At 39.6% G+C, this 17196-nt stretch overlaps 2 protein-coding genes and 1 pseudogene across 5 annotated transcripts; all 3 read right to left on the reverse strand.

The window, feature by feature from the left end:
- The window catches only part of LOC122081570, a 5430-nt pseudogene extending 4479 nt beyond the window's left edge, over positions 1-951 (reverse strand).
- Positions 952-1834: 883 nt separating this feature from the next.
- LOC122082504 (F-box protein At4g00755-like) lies at positions 1835-10866 on the reverse strand. 4 transcript variants are annotated; one of them, XM_042650118.1, is made up of 6 exons: positions 10444-10866; positions 9825-10002; positions 4679-5020; positions 4420-4598; positions 3341-3459; positions 1835-2542 (listed from the first exon to the last, which is right to left on the reverse strand). In XM_042650118.1, exons 2-6 carry the CDS (start codon positions 9949-9951, stop codon positions 2206-2208), a joined length of 1104 nt encoding a protein of 367 aa, XP_042506052.1. In that variant the 5' UTR covers positions 9952-10002; positions 10444-10866; the 3' UTR covers positions 1835-2205. The 4 variants fall into 4 exon arrangements, with proteins under 4 accessions (XP_042506052.1, XP_042506051.1, XP_042506050.1 ...); XM_042650117.1 differs by having other exon boundaries at positions 4679-5086; positions 10669-10864; XM_042650116.1 differs by having other exon boundaries at positions 4679-5086; positions 10552-10864.
- A 2364-nt stretch (positions 10867-13230) lies between these two features.
- LOC122081089 (F-box protein PP2-A13-like) lies at positions 13231-16590 on the reverse strand. Its single transcript, XM_042648060.1, has 3 exons — positions 16134-16590; positions 15881-15999; positions 13231-13918 (listed from the first exon to the last, which is right to left on the reverse strand). Exons 1-3 carry the CDS (start codon positions 16446-16448, stop codon positions 13513-13515), a joined length of 840 nt encoding a protein of 279 aa, XP_042503994.1. The 5' UTR covers positions 16449-16590; the 3' UTR covers positions 13231-13512.
- Positions 16591-17196: the final 606 nt, after the last annotated feature.

A 17196-nucleotide genomic window follows, 5' to 3' on the forward strand; every position in this document is an offset into this window, starting at 1 on the left:
AAAAAACCCCTAGGCAGCCTTCTGTTTCTGATACATGTTTTGATACTATATTCACTTCCACCAAAATATATATATATATATATATATATATATATCATATTCACATTCCTAAGAACGAAAAAAGGAGGATGCATGAAGTAAGGAAAATAACTGGGGAGTAAAACGACTTATCAAATCGGTTAAAGTTGACACTCACCGAATTCACGCCAAGAATGGGAAACAGCACTAGCACGGACGAGATCAGCTGGGTCATCTAATTTAGTGAAAATCTGTATTGACACGTCTGGTCCAAACCATGGAAGGAAATCACTACAATTCTCCATATCAAGTGAACAAACAAAAGTTTAAGCAAGAACAGGGAGCCTCCTCGCCACACAAAACCTGATTGGCAACAAGATAATCCCACTCTTCAGTACACGACCAAATCGAACTTTATTAACATTTAACCTTCAAAAATTGTAAACCAGATTAAAACATAATCATCTGAAACTCGTAATCTTGGGGAACTATGGCAGGACGTAGGGAAAAAATTGTTTCTGGGTGAAAGGAAATATTTTTGCTAATGGAGAAATAAGATTTTTTTTTTTTCAAATATTCACAATAATTGGACCCGACTTTCGTGAGAATGGATGACAAAAATATGGGGATTAGATTAATTATATCAAAAGATAGAATTTTATTCTTCCAATGAAATTGAAGCAATTGAACGCAGATATCAAGACGCATGATCCTTATTTCAATCCCTTAAAGTCTGCACTGGAATTCATAAAAAAGGAAATAAATGGAGCAGGAAGATGATGTTTGAGGCGATGAAAAGGAAAAAAAAAAATGGTTTTACCTCTCTACAAGGAGACAAGGAGACAAGGAGCAGATCCAAACTCTGTAGCTCCGAAAAGATAAGAAATTATAAGGCAAAGGAAGAACAGAGATTACAGAATAAGGCAGAGAGAGAGAGAGAGAGAGAGATGTGTTGTTGTAGAATGTAGTAGACTGAGACTGGAAGAGTAGTTGGTGTTTGTCAACGCAGTAAGGTCTCACTCATAGCAAAATCGGGAACGTCCGAGAAAACGGAAACGTACAGTGTTTGTTTTAAACAAATTCTAAATGCTACGGTACAAATGCATAAATTTGTATTTTAATTTCGGATTCGTGCATTGAACTTGAAATTTGTAGCTTAATTTTGGATTTGTGCATCGACTCGAGTTGAAGATGATATCATGAAAAATGTAACCTTCAAATCAGCTTCATATTGGTGAAAGAATTTGAACAGTAGAAATTCAATAGAGAGATATATAACTAATTAAATAACCATTGCTAAACATAAAAGGAAAAAGAAAATGTGTTTTACGTGCATGCAAACAGACATGATTTATATCGAGAACACCATTTTAAACTTGTTTTTACTAACTATAATCTCACCGCAATCACAAACACTCATTACCAAGCTCCCCACAAGGAAGGTCATAGAAATGAAATCTTGAAGATAGTGGGCACACACTTTTTGCCTTAACCGCAATTAATCAAATGGACAACCATGCACGAAATACTCATATCACATGTTTTCGTGTAGAAGTCCTCTACAATAAGCGAATAGGTGCAATGAACACCCAACTGCTAGCATCCACACACCTTAGACACCAAAGGATCCGGCTCAACCGTCCATTCTAGTTTGGATTTCTTTGCAATCCTCCAACATCATTTCAAAAGGCATCACCAAATCATGGATTTACGTATCGTTATCGTAGAGGACGGTATGAATCAATATCATCAGTACTAAATTATGATATGATACCAATACTCACAACAGTGATCGATAATTAAGGACACTAATATGTTTTAAGAAATTACCAAAGGATTACCTTCATATGATTAGTAAGGAACCAAAGGATTATCTCAGATGAGAAGAAAAACCACAATTACAAGGTAATCAATAACAACCATTTCAGTTTCAAAAAAAGTGTCTTCCTTCTCACTCATTTTCTGTCAATAAAGCTACACAGCATCTAGAATGGGCATTCCAAGCTTCCAACGTGCTAGTCAGGAGCCAGAACCCGTTCTAAGGGAAAAGATGAGTGGCCAATAATAGCTTCTTCCACAATGGAAAACGAGCATCTTCCTATAATATTACAGGGAGTAGTTCCAGAAGGACTATATAGTCCAGATCCACCAAGCAGAATCTGGCAATAGCTAATACAAATAACAGGTCTATTCAACCAGCTCTTCATCCGATTCATAATCACCATCGTCAGCTACAATCCCCAGCTCATCATCTGATCCATAATCTCCATCAAAAGCTACATTCCCCACCAACGCGTTGATAATCATTTGCTCCCAACCCCTCACACCTCTCTGCATTAACCTAAAGACCCGCAAGCGAGAGGGCAAACTAGACTCAACCTCAGATGATCTTGCAGGAGACATGCTACGCTCAACATTGGGGTTATACTTCAGTATGCAATTTCCAGTCTTTCCAGGGCGATCAAGGAATGTAACTTCAAACGTAGGCGAGAGTGGGCGACCAACAACTTTAACATGGGACACACTGTAACACACCGTAACCCAGAATCAAATATTAGATATAATCTCAGTCCGATTAAAGCAAAAAATCAACTAAGTAAAATGGAAAAGGCTGGAGGGGTATTTTTGAACTGGGAACTAAGTTGTGTGCCATGTGGAAGGATAATTTGCCAATTCCCCAAGATGGATATCTAGAAAATGGTCTAGATTGGTCACTTGTTATCAAAATTTTGGATTCAAATGTATCATGAACCTTAAATGATCAGATCGCCTCAAGACTCATGAAGAGGGCAAACAACTAGTCAGAGATGAAAATTGGTTCTGCACTTTCATGGATAAAATCACCTTGCTGATGTACAAAATGGGATGTTGGGATTTTTGCTAAGACCTAGCATATTCTCTTTCATGGTCAGGGCTTGTTCAAATCCCACCCTACCAATGATTTTAAACAAGGTAGGAGAGGATTCAGGCAACTAATGCTTACTCTCTAACCACAAATTCTTCACCCTACCCCCCACCCAAAAAAAAAAAGAAAAAAGAATTAGATGAAGAAAAGAAAGAAGGAAAGCTTGCTATATGAACCAGCGCTTCAGATTTTAAAGTTAAACTTTGCTATTTAGGGGACAACTCTAGGCATTATCTGCACTCGAAGGGTGTAGCCAAACAAATTAATGTTTCCATTTTCTTTTCTTTCTTTTGGCATAGATAACGTCCGAGTTAAGTAGATTCACCTCGTCAAGCATCAGAGTGCATTCTAGATGAAATTGCACAGCCATACCCATATAAAGCAACATAAAAAACAGGTGGCAGTTAGGTTACCTACCATATATAGAATAAGCCATCCATTTCTTGTCTCTGGACCCTACCTAATAGCTCAACCTGCAGAACTCCACCAATACAAAGAACAGGCTCTGGTAGCTTGAACTTCTGCAAACTATTTTCCTGTTTTATTGAAGTACCAATAACTGTTAGAATTTGGAATGATTAAATTAGTAGCGACTCAAATACCATAGCACTCAGCTGGAAGCTAAAAATGATTCAGCATAGGGCAAGTTACTACTAGCTGAAAAAGAAAATACTACCTTTTTGTCATGTAAAGTACAGTACTATTATGGAGAGACAAAAAACATAGAATCTCCAGAACAAAATGAATGCTTGCTATCTTCAAAGCCCTCGATAACAGAACAAAAAACAGAAGCAAAAATTAAATCCACTCCACAACCCTGGGAATATCATTAAAAAACAGAGCAGTGGCTTGTTTGTTGTTCCAAATGCACGACATCATAGCATCTGGAAATATGCATCAGAGAGTTTTATTTTAATTTGTCCACTTTATCTATTTTGATTATGAAAAGTTATATATTTTCAAATAAAGCAGACTGCTGGATTAGTATATTGTTAGCCCTTTAAAATTTTCATCTTTATCTATCAAAAAATCAATTCATTTTCTAACAGGAATTTTAGCCCAAAAAGTGAAGTGGTCACATGCTTTGCCAACCGACCTTCCATGTGGAGCTTCCGCCTAATGAGCCTCTTTTCTATAAAGCCTAGATAGAGATATCCAATCCACATGTTCCCCAAGAATAAGGAGGGGGGAGGGGATGACCTTGATTTCATTAGCGAAAAGGTGAAAATTTCACCAACGACAAGTGCCTATTTCACTTATCCAAAGAGAGAGAGAGAAGTGCTCATTTCTTTTATGTTGAAAGGTTCTCGAGTTTAATAAAAGAGGGAGTGAGGATTGCAGTGAACTGTAAAAGTTTTACATTCCCGATAATTTGACAAATAACATAAGTTAAGAGTTGCAGCCAATGGGGTAAAATTGAACCCCCTCCAAAACCGGGAAAGTTTCTTCTGGGGTTTGGGGGGGAGGAGGGGACTACATTATTACAATCAACGCACCTGGGCCATAGGGAACTCTGGCGAAACATATGTTGATATGAAGTTGTCTTCAATGTATCTGTGACTTGCTGAAGGCTCATCCATGCGATCACTCCCTGATTCCAGTGGTTCCATGAGATAGCCCATTCTAAATCGCACAGCCTTGGCCGAATATATAGGGCAACCAAACTGAAAAAATGCTGATAAAAAAAAAAAAAAATTTACATAAAGATTAAGGTATACCATGCCAACAAAACCAGGAAAATATCAAGAGAGTAACCTTGGAATGGTTGTATGCTAATTTCAGTTATAACACACAACCCAGACACCAATCTGTAAGTTAGTGTCTCAGGCACTGCAGGATTTCCTTCTCCTTCGCTTGACCAGTATGAAGCCCTCTCCTCAGTGCGATCATCTGGTTCCAAGGTGTTGTCAATACTTTCTTCAGGATAATTATCAGTACTGGACGCACTAATGGCCTCTAAAATGCAATCTTTTCTCCTAAAAGAAGTGAAGCTGTGAGCTAAAAGAGCATAAACACGATAATCCCTCTTCAGACTTCCCCACTCCAAAGAACTGTTCGATCCAACTTCGTCTGTCCCATTGTTTAATTCCATAACGTCTGCAACCATAGATATTTCTGAAAACATTCTTAAGCATAGGTTCTTGCAGAAACCGTTTGTAATCACTGCATAGAAATTTAAGAACATTTAGGAACATGAAAAAAAAATTGAGCTTGTTTTATTTGGCATCAAGTTAATAAGGTTTGAAGATTAAAATCCTACTCACAATCCTAAGTCATTAATTTTCAATACTTTGAAAAAGTAAACTGATTATATACCAAAAATTCTCTATTCCCACTCTGTCCCTCCCAACCCCACCTTCCCCCCCCCCCAAAAAAAAAAAAAAGACAAACTGAGAAACTAATTTCAAAAGTTCCTACAAAACTCTATGTCGGTCTGATGACAGTTGAGAGTGTCATGAAGCTAGTGTTGTCATTGTTGGTCAACACACTCACACAGAGCAGTGGCATTGATGTATACAGCTGAACAGTATCACAGAGGTCACTACAGAGTGGATAGTCTCATGGCAGTGCGGGCAGAGGCAGTACAGTCTTGCAGTAGTCAGAATGACTTGAGAGAGCTTCTGGGTGAATTGGCAACATCTGTGATATGGCAGTAGTGACTGAGCAGTGCCAAATGTGTTAAACAGTTTCTGGGCTGTGCAGGCAGTAGTGACATGGCATTCAGGGTCAGCATTACGGTGATTAGGAGGCTCCAAGCTTAGTTGGCAGTGTGGGGTGAGGCCGGATTGTGATTGGGAAGCATTGGGCAGTGCTGGATAGATCAGACAAGGACTATGCAGATGTGTCAACTTCAGAGCCATGTTGGGTAGGTCAAGTGCCTGAATTGGAAGATGACGTGTATTGAAAAGATGTAGAGCATTGAGTCATCTTTCCAATGCTACTGGAATTGTGTCAACCTGATTCCAGATGAGGGAGATACAGTCAGCATTTGAAGCACAAGTGTTCGACAAAATGCCTCATAGAGGTGTCACGTACATATGAGAATACTTTGATGTATGTGAGTTGATAAGTGGGTCCCAATTGACGACAACAGAATGCCTAGGGAGGTGACAGTGAAATGTTGCTGATATGGCAGCCTATGTGGCATGTGTAAGTGTATGAATGAAATGCATGGGGTGATAAGGGATTGATGACATGGCCTGATGGGGATTGATGACATGGCCTGGTGGGCATGCAAGGTGGTTGTTGACATGTGCAAATTGTGCATGGCATGAGAATGGATGATACAGCATGACATGGGATGGCATAATCATGATGTGGCAATGACATGGATGGATAAGGCAAGCATGGTGTATATGGGCTCTTCATGCTTATGGAAGGTCTGCCTAAGGTGGTAGGGTGACGGGCCACCAGGGTCATCTGCTAGCCTTGCTGGCCAGGGAGACATAGCATAAGACAGCAACAAGGGTTAAGTCAGGCCAGTGGTCTTGACATGCCACACACAGCAGCATAGCAAAAGGCTAGCATGCCGTGCTGTAGCAGGGTCATGGAGCAGCAGGAGGGCCATTGCACGCAGCATACGGGCCTTGGCACAAGCCACAACAGGCCATAGGTTCTCAAAATTCTGTTAACTATAGAGGTGACAGCCAAGTGTTCGACGGATTGCCCTAGAGAGAAGCCCACATTGAACGTTCACAATTAGTGCATATGATGTTCAGGGGTTATTCAATAAAATCCCAGAGTCGGAAGGGGTGGTTTGTTGTAAGACTCAAAAAGGTGAAGGGGGATGACTGTTGTTACGGGAACTTTAAGGATATCCCAGATCAAGGGCCAGAAGAAGTGCCACAGGTTCGAGATTTGCAATCAACAGCATTTTCGTCTGAGATTCTGTCGCTCAAAACATCAGCGGCTGCAGGCAAATATTCTACAATGCACGTGTTGCACCGAAGCCCAGATGGTTCAAATATGCTGCGCACTACGATACCCATTTCGAGAGAGGCCATTGGGCGCACCAAATTGAAGGTTTAGACAGCTGAGATGACCAATACAACAGTTGGATTCTGTTCCCACTCATTTGAACAAATCTGACGGCCCAAGATCAAGCTGTGCGATCGGACCAATGGCTCCTCAATACACATCCTGACCAACCTGCAAGTTGAACATTGACGTGCCATGAGGTCTAGTTGAATGGCTCCGATCTCGCACGCGAGATGCGCTAACTGCCTGCCACATCCTATGTCTCTGATTTGACCCAAAAATTATGCGGCCAATCTGAAGATCTATGTAGCCCGCTGATCCGGAACTTCAGAAACCCATATCTTCTCAATACAACTCGTATCGAGTTGTTTCAAATCCCATTCTGCCCCAAATTCGAAGGCCTATCAGCTGGGAGCAAGAAAAGGAACAGAAGTGTCTCCCCAAGCTCAAAAAATTTAAGAAAACCTCTATGAAGGCTTGTGGATTGTTGTAATGCATCGATTCCTCTCCAACTACTATTATGGGCTCTCTTGAAACTATATTTAAGGAAGTGAATGCTTGTGGAGCCTCATTAAAGATCACAAGAAGTGGGAGTATGCATTGTTTCTGTTCTAATGAGGACAATGCAATACAAGAAGGAAGAGGCTGCTAAGCTGGAATGATTCAAGCTTCCAAACATCTCAGTTCTTGTGTAGAAGGGATTTTCAGAGGGTGTTTGATCACAATGAGTTGGACAGCATATACGAAGACGCATCTACATGTAGGGGAAGCCATCAATTGCAGGGACTACTGTTGTGAGGTAATCCACATCTAGCAAACTCCCATTGGTTGTATTTTCTATTGTAAGGTAAATGTTCAGTGAAATGCCTAAGTCAAATATATGTTGGAATTGGGGGGATTTGTACATGTTTTGAGCTTTTATTAGGGCATTTGTATAAACCCACATTGATTGTATTTGGGGTGTTCAGTAGGGAGCTAGACACCAGGGTATTGATACATCCCCACAACTGCAACTGTGAACATCTGAGGTAGTCACGCTTGCCGATTGTCATAGCACCAGTTACAGTAAGATTTGCACCTCTTGGACCATTGCAGTAATCAAACAAGTGAAGCGTATTGGTATAATACAAAACCCTGGTTAGGGTATTACCCCGTGGAGTAGGCATACTGCCGAACCAAGTGTATTGTGGATGACTGTGTGTACCATGGACATAGAAGTGTTGTGGATGTTTGTAGAGTGGGTGTGCATTATTTGGGAGACTTGGCCACTTGGTAATTGCAAGTTGGAGGTGCATACGACTGTGTGTATGTGTATGTGTATGTGCCATGTTCCATGTTTGAGACAGTGCTGTGAGTGCCAGTGTTAGTATCAATTAGATAGTGTCGGTGCCATTAGTACAATAATCAACCGAGTTGAGTGAGTGCCAGAATTGGGAGTGAGTGTCAAAGAGTTAGGGACCCCAAAGGGAGTGCCGTGAATTGTGTTGAGTAAATTTTGGGAGAAATTTTGGAAACATTGTTCACCACCCCCACTCAATGTCAATCTAGGGATATCACTCTAGTTGGATATAAACTCATTTTCAATTAATCAAAGCTACCCTACATTGTCTTATACATGTGCCTCTATAAATTACAAGGTCCTGGGCTTAACATTTAGGATATCATGTTTATGGGCTTATGGCTAAGAATAATTTATTGTGGAGATGAATGTCATTTTCCATGGAACTAGAAATGTTCTCAAGTGGTCACAAGATCTGGTATTCATAGCCATAAGGAAAACACATTTAAATCCTCTACAATACAAGGTTATATCTCAATTAGTAGAGTAGTTGACTCGAGCATTAATGTGGGATTTATACAGTATGTTAGTCTATTAGCATTGCATTGTGGAGATGAATGTCATTTTCCTCGGAACTAGAAATGTTCTCAAGTGGACACAAGATCTGGTATTCATAGCCATTAGGAAAACACATTTAAATCCTCTACAATACAAGGTTATATCTCAATTAGTAGAGTAGTTGACTCGAGCATAAATGTGGGATTTATATGGTATGTTAGTCAATTAGCATTGCCTTTTGAAACATGTTAATGTTCAACCAGACATCGAACACCTCCACACAAGCAAAATACATCAAGTGGACATTTCTTGCATTGATTGGACATAAAATATGGACACAGCAGTTAAAAAAGCAGGGATGCCCAGACTAACAATGACCCAATTTGTCCCAAAAAAAAATATATATATATATATATATGTAGAGAGAGAGAGAGAGAGAGAGAGAGAGAGGGACAATTTTGGGCTTGCTTCCCTGAAGGCTTCATGCAGGGAGCAACAAAGGTAAGTCCAATATCCTCCTCAATGGTTTTCTCAATAAACATGACTGAAACTCAAGTATTTAGTCAAAAACCTCAGTAAATTTAAATGATATAATGACCTCAGTCGATATCAATAAAAGCAACAAATATGTTAAATTAGTCCTTAATGAACCAAATATTGCAGAGATTTGGCCTGAATTTGCTGATATATGATTACATGGTTTACTTGGTGAATACCCATCCAACTTATACATGTAGATCAGATGGTACTTTTGTAGGATTTATTTCTAATTTTATAAGAAAAAACACAGAATTCCCACCATGTTTTAGGAAGTTACATGGTCCTCCTGATTTTGGGTAATATCGACAAAACTGATGGCATAGTATTTTCGGGGCACAGAAGCAAAAAAAAATTCAGGGGCTGCGATTATAATACCACCCGGTCCCACAAAGAAAACCCTAGGCAGTCTTCTGCTACATGTTCAGTGGCCCAATGACAGTAATTTGTATTCACATTCCTAAGAACAAAAAAAATGGGGATGCATAAAGCAAGGAAGGAAACTGGAAAGCAAGACAATTTACTGAATCGGCTAAAGTTGGCACTTACCAAATTCGCGCCAAGAACGGGATACAGCACTAGCACGGACCAGATCAGCTGGGTCATCTAACTTCGTGAGAATCTGCATCGACACGTCAGTTCCAAGCCATGGTAGGAAATCACTACAATTCCCCATGAACAAACAAAACTTTAAGCAAGAACCGTGAGCCTCCTCAACACCCAAAACCTGAAATTCAACAACAAACCAATACTAAGAATACCAAAGAAAAACCCCACATAGAACAACAGAAATCAGAAAATTGGAGAGGTAAATCCCACTCTTCAGTACAAAATCAAATCTAATATTATTCAAAACAAAACCCTAACAAAATGGCAACCAAATTAAAACCTAATCATCTAAAACTCGAAATCTTGGAGAATTACGGCCGGACACAGACAAATTGTTTTCAGTTCAAGTAAATATGTATGCCAATCAGGATGGAAATAAGCGTGGGGAACACGTTCATCATACGAAAAGATAAAATTATATTCTTCAAATCAAATTGAAGTAACTGAACGCAGATATCTTAATACATGATCGTTGTCTCAATATGCCTCAATTCTACATTGGAATCCATAAAAGAGGATCAAGAAAATGATGCTGAAGGCCAAAAAGAAAGCGATTTACCTTTCTATGGGGAGACAAGGAGCAGATCCGAACCAAAAAGAAGAGAAATTGAAAAGGCAAAGAGAAATCCGAAATAAGCAAGAGAAATTGAAGAACAAATACTCTTACACGGCCATTGGAAAAGGAAATTGCGGCAAAACGAGAGAGAGAGAGAGGCGTTCTTGAAGAGTGTAGAGAGAGACTGCGAGAGCGGTTGGTATTTGTCGCCAAGGGAGTAAGTCTCACCGGTAATCAATCATCAGTCACCGACACTCGCAGGTCGTTACGACTCCCCAGTTCCCCCATAAGGAAGGCCGTAGAAATGAAAATAGCGAGGATAGCGACAACACGATTTCTTCTTATCCCCGCGGGGGTCGAGACTGATCGAATGGAACGGCGCACGCAATACTCATCTACACACGTTTCCTCGACCCTCAAATCTAGAGGATTCCAGTTCGGTTTTTATTCGCAATGCAGTTGCAAACTACAAACAGCACTTCGTAAGGCGAAGGGGTTCGGGCGTCAGAGACAGACGGGAGTTCGGATCCTCTCCATCGCGCCCAGCGATCCAACGTTTATTGGACGGTTGAAAAGATTCAAGCACACACACCTGATTCGATTAACCATCTGATATATGTTACACGCGTTGGAGAGGATCCTGATGTAACAGGCCATTGGGGATTGGTTTCAAAGATTGGAAACTGGAATGGTCGAATCGGCTGATACGAAATTGATCGATCCATATTCTGACCCATTTTCGGCCAAATTGGATTGTGAATCAGCCACGACTGCCAAGTAGGAGTTTTGATACCTTGACTGTGGGGATCTGTTGGGATATGGAATTTTTTTTCTTCTCTGTTAGATTGAGGAGATATTTCGCCCATGGTTTGAAGTATCGATGTGTATCATGTCGTATCGGTAGACATCGGCATGATACATACCGATACACTACGAAAAATTTTGGTCCCTCTTTTGTGTATCGGTGTATCGTATCGTGCCATATCGTATCGGTACTGATATGTATGATACTCTGCGATACGAATTTTTGAAAATCTAAAAAATCCCTAGAGTATCGGTATGTATCGAAGGTATCGTGCAGTATCAAGCCGTATTTAGTTGTATCATACTGTATCGGTACGATACAGCTACTTAAGTATGAATGTGCCTTTTGTTGTTTGAAACAAACACTTCACAGTGTGAATTTTGGGCCCTCTATTGGTTTTAAGTATCGGTGCGTATCGTGTCGTATCTGTAGGCATCGGCACAATACATACCGATACGCTACGAGAAATTTTGGGCCCTCTTTTGTGTATCGGCATATCGTACATATCGTATCGTGCCGTACCGTATCGGTACCAATATGTACGATACTCTGCGATACAAACTTTTGAAAATCTGAAAATTCCCGAGAGTATCGGTACTTATCGCCTTATCGGTACCGTATCGGTACGTATCGAAGGTATCGTGCAGTATCGAGCTGTATCGTACCATATCAGTACGATACGACTACTTAAGTGTGAATGTGCCTTTTATTGTATGAAACAAACACTTCACACTCTCACCAACAGTTTTCTATATTTTGCTTCTTTCTTCTCCTTTGATTCACTCACTTTTTTTGAGACTCAAATTGAAAGAAACATTGTGGAAGTGAATAGTTCAAAGAAGGAGAAAAACATAGTTCAAGAAGAACCTTGAAGGTTTGAACTTGAAAGTTGAAACATTTGAATAGTAAGTTCTTGAATCTTTACTCACTTTTTTCAACTTTAACTTTAGATTTTCAAGTTTTTTTATAAATCTAAGGTTCATCATACTTAGAATCACATTTTGTACATCATTATTACATGAAATCATTGGATTTATAAGGATTTACAAACTTTTTTCAAGAGAAAATGAGGGTTTCAATTTTTTTCAAATTTCTTAGATCTACTCATGCTCAAATTTATTAGATCTACTCGTGCTCAAAAAACTGTAAGAAACTCAAACCTCAACATTTTGAACATTTTCAACTCAATATATTCGTCTATCAATAAACACTGTGCCAACACTGAGTCAAGAGTCAAGAGTCAAGAGTCAAGACCAGGACCAATTGGTCCTAGGCATAGTTTACGTCTGGGAACTTTTTTTTATTACTACCCGGGTTCGTAAGCAAGGAAATAAAATAATTCACTTTTTTTTTTGGATTCACAAATATTCACTTGGATTATAGTATTTTTTAAACTACCCTTGAAGATTTCATTTCTATGGTTGCAATACGGGGTAACAAGAACTAGGTAGCAGCCAAATTCTGCCCCTCTATGCCATCCTTCCGGTTCAACAATTTTGAATCCACTCCTCGAGCAATGGTAATCCTGCAGCAAGAATGATTTTCTCGGACTTAAAAATCAAGGATACAAGCTATGCAACGGTAAGATTGTTTTATTGTGACCAGGTGATCATGGGTTTGAATCAGAAACGGTCTCTCCACAAAAAGGAGGATAAGATTGCGTACACGCCCCTTAGTGGGTGTCACTAAAAAATCCTTCCTTTATTTTCTCACGAATCTATTTACAGTTTACTTGTGTGACAGAAACTCGAGCAATGACAAAGATACTATACTCATAAATGACATCCAAGGTTGTTGAGGTGTCAATGACCCAACAACCGCACGGGCTTGAACCTTTGTCAAAGCATTCCATGGGGGAAAGACTTTCGCACCTATAAAGAGTTAGAAACCATTGCAATTTTGAGCCACAGATCCAGAGAAGGCAAACAAAAACAAAGATTACGTTCCCAGAAAGATAAGGGGAAGAGATAGAAAAAGAGTAAAGAGACAAAAGAAAGAAAGCTCAGCTGTTCCATAAATAAAAACCATCGCATCATGTACACCAAGATCAAAGCCTCTGGACAACGAACAAATTAAACAAACAGAAAGTAAGATACGTATATACACATTCCATGCTTTGCTTGCCAACTCTTTATCTCCTCTGTGGCTTGGATGAACCAAAAGAACCCAAGCCGTATCTGATTCTGTACTACTTTTTTGGGCTACCCCCACCATCTCTGTTTCCTATAAAGGTCAAATTCAAGCTAAAAAAATGCTTTAACCTCCCTCTAAATTTTAAACCCACTAGGGCATACCAAAACTGAATCTACACAGAGACCGCCTTTGGTGTGCGTGCAATCAATCTGGGTCATTGAAAACTTGATCTTTGTGGGCACATTGGGGTTCTCCACGATGAAATCTCCAACATAATAGTGACTCCAGATCCCTGGTTCACTCAAATAGCACTGTGACTGTGCAGTCTGACCATCTGATGTCCATAGCTGGAAACGCACAGGCTTTATGTCCCAACCGTGGACGTGCTCCGGATTGCAGATTCGACGGCCTAGTCTCTTGGAGGCCCTGCCCAGCTGAACCCTGAAGAAAAGGCTATATGTTCCCACTGGAAAGCAGAACTCAACTTCCCCTCCTACCTCAAACCACCAAATTTGATGAAGATAAGCCACAGTGTGGAATCTACAAGCAACAAAAGGACACTCAGATCAATTCTATTATTTTCCTTTCATTCCACATAAACAAAATCTAGAAGATAAGTAGCAGAAAAGACTAGAATCCAGTAACATTTAGGGACTCGGATCCATAATTCCAACCGAATAGAAAACAGGAATAGTTCCAGATTAGTCTATAAGACCCAACCCAGCTTCTCAACAAGAAGGCAAGGATCTATTGATTTCTTTCACAAGCATCCCAAGCTACTAGAACACATGGCAGAGAGGAATCTAAACTCCAAGCAATCATGCTATAGAATGAATTAATAAAAAGAATGACTACCAGTTTCATGTTCCCCATCTGGAATTATTCCAAAAGTATCTGATACTCATTCCCAGGCAGCGTTAGCCATACAATTTAAAAGATACCAAAAATGTTCTCTCTCTCTCTCTCTCTCTCTCTCTCTCTCTCTCTCTCTCTCTCTCTCTCTCTCTAAGCACAAACTACTCCACCCAAACCCACCCTGTTCATCCTTTTCCTTGTTCTTCATCTCCCAATGGAATCTAGTCCCTTTAACACATCCTAATCTGGCCTCTTGTATTGGGACTCTGTCGCCTTCCCCTTATTCTTCCATTCCTTCAATAAAATTTAATCTAAAAATGATAATCTGAGAAAAAATACGTAATTTTCATCTACTCGCATACTCATATTGAAGAAGGGGCTATAATGAATAAAGAAAACAGTTTCAGAAATGGCTCTGTAACAAATCAAAATACCATCAACATTACTTGGCAGACTTGGGATGACCTAGAAATTTGGAAGACGCCAATCATTAAAAAGAAAATTACTTGCCCTTCTCATGGTAGGTCTTTCTATACTGACTGAAATAAAAGAATTACTATTCTTTCCAACGTGGTAAATTAAAAATTGAATTCTTCCCTGTGCAGCAAAACAATTTATGAACTACCCTCCCACAATGGACATCCTGCAACATAGCAGTGTTAATTTATCTTTGAACATACTCCAAAAGAAGTAATTTGTCAAATGATTCAGACAAAATTTGGAAAGAATGATTGTTAAGGAAACTAAAAGTGTTGAATTCATTATTAGACTAGCAAAGTTGGTTAACCAGTGAGATTGGTAATCTTGAACATAGAGATGTTGGATATGATGGCAAATTTTCTGCACATAATCATCTGAATACAGTGATGTGACTTGCTAAAAGGTGTATAACATAGAAACAAATGGTTTAATTTTTTTTTAATGAATGTTTAAACCAAGATTGTGTTAGATAATCAAAAGAATTAGGTAAATTTAAGATTTTACTATGCACTTCAAAAAATTAATCAAGTCAATCCGTTATGATGAACAAATGAAAATGGCTTCTACCATTTTATTTTCTTTCAGCGAGGTGGCCCTTATGAAAATATGAATATTTTACCAAATGCAAACAAAAACAAACAATTATGACCACTCTATTGCATCTGGAACCTAATATCATAAATATGAAAAAAAAATGATGATATGCGGTTTATCTCAGCTCATTTTACACATAAGACAGGAATGTCACCCCATTTCATGCACGTTTGCAAGTCAATAAATTTCAAAATTGCTCACTTCACAGAGCAGGGTGAGCCACCGAGCAACCAAGCACAGCGAGTAATGGTTATTTTACATATTAACCAACATTAGATACTGCAAGTAACATTCACATATCATCGAATTTTGGTAGAAGCAAAATATTTCTCTTCCTGAAAGGAAAAGGGTAAAAGAAAATTGATTCCCTATTAGTTTTCAAGGCTTCTAATAAACGGAATAGTTGATATTCTGTTAGGGCTCATAAATTCCCCATCCAACGAGTCCATGACTGAAAAATTCACCGAATTTTTCGGAAGATTTTATTTTTCGGGGTAGTTTAATATCCAAAGCATGCCCAAATCGATATTTAAGAATTTAATTTTTGTAGAGGAAAGGGTATTTATACGGTACCTAGATTCCTCAGTTGGAATGTGATTCCAATATCTCCGATCATCAATCCCGGTTATTCTTAGCGCCTTGGAAGAAATCGACAGGAAAATCCCACCCGTACTCACGTCCAGCCAAGCCTCCTGAACAAAATCCATATTTCCCAAAACCTGTCAGGAAAACTGAGTCGAAAGAAAAAGAAATCGGCCGGGGACATTGAAAGATCTAAAACAAAGCCAATCATTCAGATTTCTGATGCAAACGATGATAGCCGTACCTTAGAACCACCATCAAAAGGGTTAGGATGACAAAGTCCGGCGTAAATATCCTTCTTATTCAAATTCACCGGAGCCTTATCGAATAATTTGTCGATCAGGTAACGATAATTTGAAGGCAACTTTGATTCCCAAACGAAATCAGCAGACGAAGCACCACGAAAAGCTCGATTCAACCGTGCGAATTTACAAATATCAGATGGATCCAAATACATATAAATTGAAGAAACGCAACTCTCCGGTAAATCTCCGAGACAAGGCTTCGGAATAGAACCTTCGTCACTTTCTACTACAAAACCAGAGAACCAAGCCCCCATTAACAGATGAAATAAACCTAGAAACTCCCTGAAGCTTAAACACAAATCCAAATCCTCAATCTTTATCGAAGTTCCTACATTGGATAAGAAAAAGAGAGAAGCAGAGAGAGGGAGGGAGAGGAAATGGTTTCTTCTTGTAAGCTTCAGCGGAGGAGAGAGAAAAGGGGGCCGCGCAAGTTGGAGTGAAAAGACGTGTACAGCGTACCATTCGTCCGGACAACCGAATAGATCCTTACGTGAGAACATCTCTTAGACCGTGAGATCCGAATAATATGTAGGACCCAAAGGAGAAAGATTCTACAAGGACACTTTTGATTGGAGGTCTCTCATGAGATTGGTCGCTTTCCTTGTTAAATATTCCATTTCTTCTGGATTAATGATGTGTAAAACAGGATTAGGATAAGTTTAGTTAAGGGTACAGTGGGGTTAGTGAAAATGACTGATATACCCTTATGGGAGACTTGGAATACTGCTGGCTCTTACTGTTCCCATCCCAGGTGTCGTCCTTCCAGTATACGAGTAGTTTCCGTTGCGCGGCTCGCCCGACAGGATAACAACCATGAGATCCAACAGTTATTCTATTCTGATATTGATTGACTCACCCAAGGCTCTGTCCCGACCCGGAAACCCAAACCCGATTCTTTCACTCTTGTCTGTGTCTGTCAGGGGCAGCTGGCCAGGGATATTATGACTCATCGCCGTGTCGACATTAACTAGCCGAGTCAAATATTATGCTTTTTAATGGAAA

This window comes from Macadamia integrifolia, chromosome 6 (genome assembly GCF_013358625.1).
Source record: "Macadamia integrifolia cultivar HAES 741 chromosome 6, SCU_Mint_v3, whole genome shotgun sequence".
In the NCBI taxonomy this organism is placed as follows: Eukaryota; Viridiplantae; Streptophyta; class Magnoliopsida; order Proteales; family Proteaceae; genus Macadamia; species Macadamia integrifolia.

Excerpts from the sequence above, each read along its gene's own strand:
- LOC122082504 (XM_042650117.1), bottom strand. The coding sequence starts at position 9,951 with ATGGGGAATTGTAGTGATTTCCTACCATGGCTTGGAACTGACGTGTCG. Across the intron at positions 3,460-4,419 it reads CAGAGTTCCCTATGGCCCAG|GAAAATAGTTTGCAGAAGTT; the intron begins GTGCGTTGATTG and ends TCAATAAAACAG. Across the intron at positions 2,543-3,340 it reads GATGGCTTATTCTATATATG|TGTGTCCCATGTTAAAGTTG; the intron begins GTAGGTAACCTA and ends GGTGTGTTACAG.
- LOC122081089 (XM_042648060.1), bottom strand. The coding sequence starts at position 16,448 with ATGGGGGCTTGGTTCTCTGGTTTTGTAGTAGAAAGTGACGAAGGTTCT. Across the intron at positions 16,000-16,133 it reads CTTTTGATGGTGGTTCTAAG|GAGGCTTGGCTGGACGTGAG; the intron begins GTACGGCTATCA and ends GATTTTGTTCAG. Across the intron at positions 13,919-15,880 it reads ATTCCAACTGAGGAATCTAG|ATTCCACACTGTGGCTTATC; the intron begins GTACCGTATAAA and ends TGTTGCTTGTAG.